This window comes from Macrobrachium rosenbergii, chromosome 11 (genome assembly GCF_040412425.1).
Source record: "Macrobrachium rosenbergii isolate ZJJX-2024 chromosome 11, ASM4041242v1, whole genome shotgun sequence".
Classification (NCBI taxonomy): Eukaryota; Metazoa; Arthropoda; class Malacostraca; order Decapoda; family Palaemonidae; genus Macrobrachium; species Macrobrachium rosenbergii.
In genome coordinates this window covers 18,506,911-18,518,549 of record NC_089751.1, presented here as the reverse complement: position 1 = coordinate 18,518,549, position 11,639 = coordinate 18,506,911, and the positions used below count along the sequence as shown (strand labels likewise).

General features: G+C 36.4%; 1 protein-coding gene across 1 annotated transcript; it reads right to left on the bottom strand.

The window, feature by feature from the left end:
• Positions 1–781: 781 nt before the first annotated feature.
• On the bottom strand, positions 782–1,834 carry LOC136843487 (piggyBac transposable element-derived protein 4-like). Its single transcript, XM_067112023.1, has one exon. The coding sequence runs from the start codon at positions 1,832–1,834 to the stop codon at positions 782–784; it is 1,053 nt and encodes a 350-aa protein (XP_066968124.1).
• Between the last annotated feature and the right edge of the window lie 9,805 nt (positions 1,835–11,639).

The following is an 11,639-nucleotide window of genomic DNA, read 5'->3' as shown; positions in this document are numbered from 1 at the left end:
GCCCTAATGAAAGTATATAGAACTTTTACTAACCTTATTTACATATATACACTATGTACATGTTTTCATCCTCTACTCATCTTCAGACTTCCGTTTTGGACGCCCCTTGGCACGGAAGTAATGCTGCAGCTGGTGCCAGCATCCCTCGTGAATGCCAACATTGCATCCTGGGCACCAGTGCTTTGAACGCTTTGGGCAAACTGCACATAGTCTCAGTTTTGTGCCATCCAATCTTGCATATTTATGCTCTGGACCAAGCACTGATACGGTACGACGACCAGGTGAAAGGCTTGATTGACGGCTACCACCAGAAGCAGGAGATGTCGCACCTGAGAGTGAGCGGCTAGTAGATGGAGATGCTGGAATGAGAGGATAAAATCTTTCTTCGTTGCAGCACAAGCATGCAACAATCAAACGAAGGAATTCGCTTCTTTTCACTGGCTTATCAGTATTTTGCTGATACATTATATATGCATCCAAAACAGCGATATCCAGCAAGTTGGAGAAGATTTTTTTCCAGTACCGTCTTGATGGTCTTTGCGCAGCATACTGGTATAGCTTTTTGTCACTGAGATCTACTCCTCCCATACCGATGTTGTAGTCATTTATCACTTTTGGCTTTACCACTTCTCCGTGTCTTTTTTGCAAAGTTATGTTTTCTGCATGAGCATAGGAGGACAGCAGATACACAGGCTTCCGAGTAGCTTTTTCTTTGAACCCACACGTAAGAAGCTGACCTTTTCTCACATATAAAGGCTCTCCAACTTTCATTTTTCTTTCTTCAAGATTTGTGGCAGTCCTTCGAGTTTATACGAATAGTGCCTGTCAGTGATGTTTTGTTCTCAAGCAATGCTTCGGCTAATGGCACCTTTGTATAAAAATTGTCCGTCACCAAATGATAACCTTTATTCAAGAGCCGACTCTTTTCCATGATACTCATAACAACTGTATGAGACAATCCCTTTTCTGAACCGGAAGCATAGAAATCCCTGCCTGAGTACAAGTCAATATGAAAAACATAACCAGTATCTGCTTCACATAGCTCAAATTTCTTTATTCCGTACCTACTGTGGCGTTTATTTGGCATATACTGAATATACGCAAATCTGTTTCGCATGCCAATCATACTTTCATCAATAGACACGGTCTCCTTTGGCTTGTAGTGTTTCTTGAATAATTCATTACAAGAATCCAAAAATGGGCGTATTTTATGCCATGGATCAAAGTTTGGATCACCTCGAGGTTTTACTTTTGAACTGTCACTAACATGGAAAAATCTACTAATAAGGAGAAAATCATCACGTGACATTGTCTCTGGAAAAAAAGGTATACGGGTTTCCCGACAGGTAGACCAATACTCTCTTTCATCCTTTACACGAATAAGTCCCATCAACAAATTCAATCCTAAATATTTTTTTATTTTGTCCTCAGTCACAGGGTTCCAGCGACGAAATCGGCTGCGCTTGTGAGAAGCAATCCATTCAGTTTTGGTTGCAAGTACGTCAGCTGCATATTTGTTCGTTTGTTTTACAATATTATCAATGACATTGTCAGTCAGGAACAAATAAAGGTATTGAATGGGCTGGGAATTTCTTGGAGGCACACTAATTGGTCCTGTATGTCTTTCTGTAAAAACTAATTTCGTGCCGGAACTAATGTCTTCCGGCGGGTAGGCTCGTGTCCAGACGGATGCATGATCATAATCACCGATATCAGTATCACTATCACTTTCAACATCATATTCCTCACTTACGCTATCACTTTCAGAACCCTGACTTATGTCAAAATCATTGTCACTAAGTGACCAATCACTATCACTTCTTTCATTCGCCATTATTATGTAATTATATCAATAAATCACATAAAAAAGTAAATTTCACGGCCGCCGTCATGCAAAGAAAAAAACCGCGGAAACTGACCAAAAGTTGCGCAAGCGTATTATCATCTCATTTAAAAAATTGAGGCATTGTGGCAATACTGTTTCTTATCTGTGTTCTGAATGGTTTACTTACCCTTATGACATCATAAAACCCCGCCTCCAACACCACCTGTTCTTGCCCGCGTGATTTGAAATTAAAGCATCGCTGAAATCGACGATCGCATTTTAGTAGCACATAAAGCGTCGATTTTAGCGACGCGCCGCCGTTCGTGGGTTAAGAGCAGTCTATCGTTCCTCTCTTTTAGCAATGAATGTCAAGAAAAAGCTGTCAAATTTCGAGAAATTTAAGAATATGCATTCAAAGCAGTGACAGTAGGGACATAACTGAAGTAAGGACGAATGTAACAACAAAAGAACAGGGACAAGGAATGGCTGGAAGAGTATGCAAATTTTTAATGCCTTTTCCCCTTATCCTTATCAAGGTACAAGATGGGTCTACCCATAGATATAGAGGGGGAGAGATTGGACAGACAAGATAGCGACTTTTTCATTAGTGAAAATCTTTATAACTGTTTTAAACAACCTCAAGTAAACGTGTGTTAGTATTAGTCAACTTCAGTGAAGTACACGCCTGCATTTCGAGCTAATAAAATAAAATAATGAATGTTGTAATAAGCTCTTTATTAAAGCCTATTTGACATTAAATTCATGTAGCCTAATAAATTAGCATGTAGGGTTACTTTCAGTCCATATTACCACGGTTAAGAGTGACAATTTTCCCTACTACTAGTACTAGTTCTACAATGTACATAGTATCATGAGGCCTAGCCCAGGGCCTGCTGCAGTTGTACCGTACGTGTTAATAAAGTATTATAATTTTATTTACAAATCATCAGTAAGTTCTCAAACCTCCTTGTATGCAGTGGACTCGGTTGAATTTGATCTGCCATGACACTTGAAGGTAGTAGGCTATTCTTCAATTTTACCATTATCATTTTTGCCCTATACTTCAAAGTTATAATACAGCATTATAGCTTTACTGACTAGCTAGACTACAAATAAACTTTACCAACTAGCCAGTCTACCAGGGTTTATCAGTTACTAGGCCAGAAAAACCGCCTACGGTTCAGTAAGACTGCGTCCACAGGATCGAACTTCGTTCGATGTGATGTCAGAAGCAGAGAAACGGCGGGCAAAGTTCTGTATAGCTTTTTTCGTATGATTATCGAAGTAACGAGGCTTTGCTCGTTGCTAGTTAAGACTAGGGGCTGGGTATAGCAGCGATCGGCAACTACGTCATCACTTTGCGCTTAGCTACACACAGCTACGCAAGGTCAGACAAACAAATCAGTACGACTTATGTTGTAATGGCCACAGCAGGGAAGTTTCCAAACATTAAGCTGAAAGAAACTAAGTTCCTGGCTCTGCTTTTGTGTTTAGCATACTGACATACTGAACAGCTTAAACGTTGGCTGGAGTGCCGTGGTTTGCCAGTGGTGGGAAACAAGGCTGTGCTTGTGAAAAGGCGAGAACAAAAACGTGTTATGAAGTATTGAATGAAATATCACTCTCACAAAGTCCATAACAACAGTGTTTCGTGGCCCTTACCTTTATCACACCTGTTCCACTTGATATGGTTGGCTGGAGCTCCATTATTTACACAAGTTCATTGCTTTGTCATGGGGCACTCAACTGCGATTGTATGTTTAGTAACAGGGGTCAGTTGTCGGTCGCTGTTATAGAGAAGTCGTCTGACGTACGAAGTTGCGTTGTTAATGTCAATGAACTATCATTTCAGTTATTCGCTACATTTAAACATGTCCGAGGTTACTGGTCTCGTGAGTTAAACTTCGAGCTTGATCGAGTTATATCAACAACACCCATGCCTTTGGGTGTGAGAAGCGATGCATATAACGGTCCATTTTCTCGTACATCAGTCACTCATCTGCTGGCAGCACCAGGCTCACACAGCTCAAAGTTCGATCGTGTAGGCGCAGCCTAAGTAGTTAGATATTTTTAACTATAATTAGGTAGTTTTTTGCCTGCTCTAACCATCCAGGATTTTTTTTTTTTTTTTTGCCAGTACTGGTAGAAATTTTACCCAACAAACTATGATTGTGACCATACACTCGAGACATCCTTTACTGACATATTCCACAAAATCTACTGTAAGATATATCTGCCATTACAATTATACTGTCCCTCTCTTTCATGACTTGGAAGTGGAGTTTTCATTGCAGGGCATAAGTATAATTCTAATATAAGCCATGAAATGAAGCCAGTTCGTATATAGTATCTTAATTCAGCACTATGTTCCTAAACTATATTTTCAAATAAATGTCAGCTAGGAAAGATAGCCAGTTGAAATAAGGTACCCGTGTTTACTCGGGACCTAGAAAAACTAAGCAAGAATGCTCATAAAGAAGGCCTGAGGAGGACAGGACTCTCGATGGCCGAATTAATAATCTTTCTCAAGTCACCACAATTAAAAGGGTTATGCCCATAAACACTTTTTACAACTATTTTCATTTCCCTTTTCGGATTAGTATCGACTAGTACCTTTAGTGAACAATCATGTGTTACTATACTGATAAACCATTAGTAATTTTTTTAAGCATTCGTTTTAAGCCAAAACCATCCTTTGTTCTCCCTTCCATCTAACACAATGTTGACTTATTTCAATTTGTCATTGTCTCAAACTCAGATTTTAATAAGACTCATAAAACTTTAAATATTAGTATATTTGCTGCCATCATCTGAACTAATAAAGCGAAGTACTCAGTTTTTAATATTCGATAAGCATTAAAAGCATAAGTCAAAATAATTTATTTTAATTTTAAACTTAAAAATATCGTTCACCGTGTGATTCCTCCATACAATTTTTTCAAAAATTTCAGTTTCATCCATAAATTTATGTAAATACCAGAAGTCTCCAGGTTTTCTTCATGTTATTACCAACTAAAACAGCACATGAAAACAATAGGTAATTTCCTACATAACGCCAAGTGATGGTACTCATGGTTAGACGTTAGTGGTAATAGGTTAAAATAATGCAATGAATATCACAGTATTGTGAAAGCCTGGAGATTTTCAAACTAACCTATTCAGGTAGCCTACAGCTCAAAACATTCCATTCAGAATTCATTGCAAGAAAACAATTAGCAATTCTAATTACTGGTGAAGGTAACATTCATTAGGGCACCATTTAATATTTATTGGTCTATATACACCTAAACCATCAGCACGGGAAAACTTATGGCATAAAAGCGTATCAGGAACGCCAGCCAGCAACCTCACCTCATTCAAAGTAAAAACATCACAGGAGCTCTTGAATAACTGAGTTGTCTGGACTGCCTTACATAACCCTTGCTCCAGTGAACATCCTGCAAAGCAAAAAATCTACGGCAGAAATGTGTTTATAATAAAAATAAGAGATTATATATAGTTAGTATAATAATGGTTAGGTAACTAAAATGAACTGAAGCCTTCGCAATAGACCCAATTTTTCCTACACAGACCAACTATATATAAAGCCTTTGGCCAAAAGAGCAAAGGAAATAAAACACGTGCTAGCAAACCAGGGACCAGAAGTACTTAATGCTAGCAAGAGAAACTATCAAAACTACGACCGTATAAAAGGAAGACCTCAAGAACTGCCTCGCAAAACTGCATAAGTCACTTTGCCAGGGCCGTTAAAAGTAAGAGGTTGCATAATCTGCCATTAGATTCTTGGACTCCGATTTGTTAACTTTAACATTACTTTATTTGTTAACTTTGACATTACTTCAATAAAGTCAGTCAACTTTATTACTGGTTAGGTTTACCGATTGTACTAAAGCCATAGTTAAGCTGAAGTCTATTGTATTAAAGTGAAAACAGAGATTTGCTTACTGTACTACTGGTGTGAATATCAGTTTCGTTGATTTAAACTATGAAAATTGTGGAGAAAGTTTGTTTAAAATTATCTAAATTAAAAGAAAATTAGTTTTAGATTATCAAAATTAAAAGCTAAAAAAGACAAATGAAGTTTGTTTTTATAGCAAAGCATTACCAAAAAGTTACGTTAATTCTCCTATCTCGTTAATTCTCCTATCTCGTTAATTCTTTAAAAGGTAACGTCCCCAAGCTGAGAAGTACAGACTGAAAAGTAAACCTAGATTACTGCTGAACTTTGGAAATAAATATCTTGAGAATAAAAGAGAACTTAAGTAATTAACTTTAATAATGCAAAATATAAAGAAACTTACGTGAATTTACTTCTGTAATATCTTTTTACCAAACTCGAAATTTAAGACTTATTTTCGTTAAAAGTTCTCTACTAAATAAAGCAGAATTCCAGAAAAAAATTCTACAGAGCTGAAAATAACTAAGTTGATTTTCAAAATATCTTTAAATGATTAAAGGATCTTAAGTCTTGATAGTTTATAGTCTCGATACGTTAACTTTTAAAAATAGATTGAAGAACTCGCCACCTGAAAAAAAAAAAACCTCCCATGCACTGCCCATAAGGTCATAAGACCTATGGGACAGGGCATGGGAGGGGCCTCCACCCCTACAGGGGGTGCCCCTGTAGGGGTGGAGGTAAAAAAAAATTTTAGTTGGTTAATACATACAGCATATACATCATAGTTGGTCTAAAGCCTAACCTGGTAAGCGATGAACATTTTGTGAGGAGACTGATAAAAGTTATCCGGGCTCAAGACTGACTTCTGCTAACTGTCGACATCGTCGTTTGCTTGAAAATCTGGAAGAGTTTTAATTTTATTACATTATACGGATTTCCGTTATTACATTAAAAGCAATAATTTTACCTTCACAAGATCACGGTCCATATAAAACAAGAAAAGCCTTTACATTAAGTTAAGTTATTTTAAGAAACATTCAAATTACCAAGTGCATTGTACATTGAATTCTAACCTTAACGGCCCATTATAGATCTCCAGATCCTGAAAAATACAAATCTGAAATACATGAATAAATTATTATGGCCTACTAGAGTTTCATAACCTAGGAGTGTAATGCAAGACCAAGATTAATGTTATATATCATAAGTAATTAAGCTACGAATTTATATAGTAAAAGTAAAGAAGCTTATTCCGACAAACAAGTACATCACGCCATTACGTTAAGTAACCAAATCCATTAATGTTACGAGTACGGGAAATAAGCTCTTAAGTCACAAAACAAAGCAATCAATGAATATAGTCAACATAACCGTAATGAAACTTAGCCTCAGTAGAGCCTGGGAGAGTCCCCACAAATTCAAGCCAACCATCAAATTCGAAGCGTCCCCAGCCGGTACAGAGGTTTCCTTCTCCACGAGTAGCACGAAATCGTCGTAACTGACCAGTTCCGTATTATACCGCGCAATAGAACTCTGATACTTCACTGCTTTCGAGGAGACAGGGCGACGACACCTCAGTAGCTCAAGGATAATTCAGCCGAGAAACTAGTTAGTGTTGACGTCATCATCAAGGACCACGGACTTACCTTTCTTGAATCTTAGAGCTATTTGCACGAAAGAAAACGACGTCCTTGTTTTTTTGTGTTTAAGGGGAAACTTTTAAAGAATAAGTTGAAACTTTAACGCTGTTTGATTCTACATTTCATGGCTTCCAGGTTCACTGATAAAATCGACGGCTTTGTCTCATATCAGAAAATATTTATTACAGAACCGGGAAAAATTAAAATACAATTGCGTGGCGTTAAAGCAAAAACAAATGTTATTCACCTTCACTCTGTACCGTAAAAAAAGCACTTATTTTCCTACCTTGCAAATGATCCTTGTCCGAAAGCGGCGACTTCAATGAAAACAAAAACGTACGTATTCAGTTATCGCTGCAGTATCAACCATTTTCTGTGTTTAATCTTTTTTTTTTTTTTTAGATGGTCGTCTCATGGATGATATCCTGGTCAAGTTAGAGAAGCTGTCGTTTGCTGTATAAATATTCTCCTTGTGTTCGTCGGACTTGGATTTGGTTTATGGTGATTTCCAGAAGTTATGACAATGGAAAATCTCTCAGGTAAGGTTAAGTTTGAATTCTTTAAATAAACTCCGTTGTATTTAGGAAATGTATTAAAAATGTCAAAATTCACTACGGTCTCACGACCAACTGGTCTCACCCAGTTGCTCTTGAAAGTGTAGTGAATGTTAACGCTTTTAATATATATCCTAAATACAACGGGATTTTATTTATTTTTACAGTATGGCAAGTGTGAGTATTATATTTATAAAGTTCTTTGTTTTAACCGCAGCAGTTTCACTTGAGGTACATCATATTTTGGTGTTTCCGGTTACCTTGAAATGAATAACGAATCTTCTTTAGTCATAAGGTCGGTGGAGTTCACAGTTTTTTTATTTTTTTGTGGCGGGGGAGGGGGCGGCAGACTGGTTTCGACGGTTAAGGTTTTTTCTCTTTTACGTGATCTCTTATGAGAATGGAATCATAATGTGTTTGGGATCGTGGCAAAAAAATAAAAAAGTTTTATCGAGTCACATTTAATGAATACGTAGTTAATGAGCAATAGACAGAAAAATCAAAGGAGAGACGAAATACAATATGAGTTATACGAAAAAATAGGCAAAAATATAGGAAAAATATCGCATACCCAGAGCATATATATATGTTACAGTCAACACGCGTAATCAGTCATTACGCGTAATGACTGAAATTTCAGTCATCACGCGTAATGCACTTAGGGACATTTGATCCCCCCAGAAGCTAGTACTAAACACGGCGAAATACATATGACCCCCCAGGGACTAGTACTAAACCCGGCGAAACAGTGTAGGTGACTCACTGTTTCGCCGTGTTTAGTACTAGCTCCTGGGGGGATCAAATGTCCCCTAAGTGCATTACGCGTGATGACTGAAATTTCAGTCATTACGCGTAATGACTGATTACGCATGTTGACTGTAACATATATATAAAAATATATTGTCTGAGAAGGATTTACAAAAGTTTACCATAACTATTTAGAGTCATTATCTATTTTAAAACATCATCACAATTCGCACTCAGTTAATCTGTACTGGAATAGTCACTTTTTTAAATTTTAGATGCTATGAAGCATCTTAATAGTATATAATGAAAAGCAAGCTAAGCTATGAAAAAAGTAATGTTTTAAATACACAGTTTCGCCATGAGAAAAAAAAAAGCTAGCAAAGATCAAAAATAGTCTTGAGATGGCATTATCTTACCACTTTATCATAAGATTGCTTTTCAACTTTTCCACTAGGCTCAGATCTTCCTTCCCATATCAGTATAATACGGCTTCATTTTGAAACATCAGCCACTCCAAACTATATTCAAAACCTTTTTACATTTCTTGAAGTCTTGCAGATCTTACCGTATATATATATATATATATATATATATATATATATATATATATATATATATATATAGCAATTACTTGGCAGTTTCTAAAAACGTGAACGAATATCCAAATCGGGGGTGAAGACATTTCCCAGAGGTCGTTAAGATGTTTTATTAAAAACATATACTAAAAAGTAACCAGCATAAAATTACTACCAGTGTAAACTGATTAAATAACAGTTATGAAAGTTTAAAAAATTTGCATTAAGTTAAATGAAAGAAAATAAATCATAAGAAAGGGAGAAGGGAACAGAATGACTATATGGGAGCACAACTAGACCAGCAGAACTCACGAGAGGCGCAAAGGTGCCGAAGAAGACTGGGCGTTTAAGTGGGGAACTGCCCGTTTCAGAAATAATCACTTAAATTGCCAACGTTTGGTGGTTCGGGGCCCTGCCCTGAATTTTAAAATCTTTGTACCGGATATTATGTTTGGCGTATTTTTTTTTTTTTTTTTTGGATGGTCTCGGTATTAGAGAAGTCAGAATTATTTAATTTGACACCAGTTCGATAACTGACGCCCCTGCGACAAACGATTCGCACCTTTAACCTCAGTGTCGATCCCACGGAAGTCCCCAGAACTCTTCTACTGTAGTTCCTCGTTGGACTGTTCGGTACCGTTCTCGGTAGCACTCTGCTGGCACCGCGTTCGAGTCTCCGGCCGGCCAGTGAAGAATTAGAGGAATTTATTTCTGGTGATAGAAATTCATTTCTCGGGATAATGTGGTTCGGATTCCACAATAAGCTGTAGGTCCTTCGGGCCAGCCCTAGGAGAGCTGCTAATCAGCTCAGTGGTCTGGTTAAACTAAGGGGAACGAATTTATGTACGACACCTGAGGTCATCGAGGGTGTGCTAAAACCAAGCTGTTGTCGAGAAATTAAAATATCTAGAAAGTCTAATCAGTTATTGTCCTCATATTCTATAGTGAAATTAATATTTAGATGAGCTTGATTGATAAAGTATCATCAACGTGTGTACCTACTGTAAATAAAGGATGGTAACTTACAGGACAGGTCTCCAACAAGTGCTCCTCCAGGAAGCGCATGAAAATATCTGCGAATATGGGTCCTATTGAGGAAGCCATCTCCATACCATCAATTTGTACGTAGGACGAGTTATTAAAAATGAAGACTGTGTCCTGCACTGACAACTACAAAAACTTTTTTTAAATCACCCTTATAAACACACCAAAAACAGAGTTAGGAAGAGGAAATAATTTTTCTAAAATAATCTGGATCATTTCCTCCACAGGCACGTTAGCAAACGTAATATCCAGTACAAAGATTTATAAAACGGGCAGTTCCCCACATAAACGCCCAGTCTTCTTCTTCGGCACCTTTTTACCTCTAGTGAGTTCTGCTGATCTGGTTGTTCTCCCAATTTCAGTTCCCTTCTCCCTTTCTGATGGTTTGTTTCCTGTCCTTTAACCTCATGTAGATTTTTTGTAACTTTTATAACTGTTATTTAATCAATTAACACTAGTATTAATTTTATGTTGGTTACTTCTTAGCTTGAGAATGAGACATATTATATAATATAATATATATATATATATATATATATATATATATATATATATATATATATATATATATATATATATATATATATATATATATACATATATACATATATATATATATATATATATATATATATATATATATATATATATATATACATATATATATATATATATATATATATATATATATATATATGTGTGTGTGTGTATGTATAGGTATATGTATATATATTAATATATATTTCTTGCTCCGTTAAAAACTTAGATGCGGAGATGCAGCTTGTTTTTTAGCGCCACTCCCTCTGGGGAAAAAGCTGCATATGTTCGGGTGTGCATGGTATTCTTTGAAAAAAAAAATAACTAAATGAATTTTTGAGTTAAAATTCACGGTTACATTTTGAAATTATGACATATTAAGTGACTCCCGCGTGCGATTTATCCAGATAACGTTAATTGTATTTGTCAATAATATCTCGACGTATTTAGCGGTCACTATCATAAGATTATTGTGAAAATCTAGCAATAATTCATACGGCTGGATTTGGACGTTTATGCCAGGATATTCTATTAATTAATATCGGAGGTGAGTAGTCCTTTCAAAAGTAACTATTTGCTTTGAAGGCTTTCGGAATAAAGCTGAAAGGTTTCCTTAGACATGATTTCATCATGTGAACGTAACTGGAATAGTTTATCAGGTAACCGTTAACAGGAAAGCATATTTGTGGAAATTCCTGTCTAGATTGCTTGTTTTCTATGATTTTCTTAAAAAATGAGACTCTTTTGTGTAAGATTTTCCAGGTCAAATAAATTTCCATCATAAATGGTAATGAATGGATGAAATATCAAATTTAGCCC

Bases quoted from the DNA above. Each gene is read 5' to 3' on its own strand.
- LOC136843487 (XM_067112023.1), bottom strand. From the start codon at position 1,834: ATGGCGAATGAAAGAAGTGATAGTGATTGGTCACTTAGTGACAATGAT.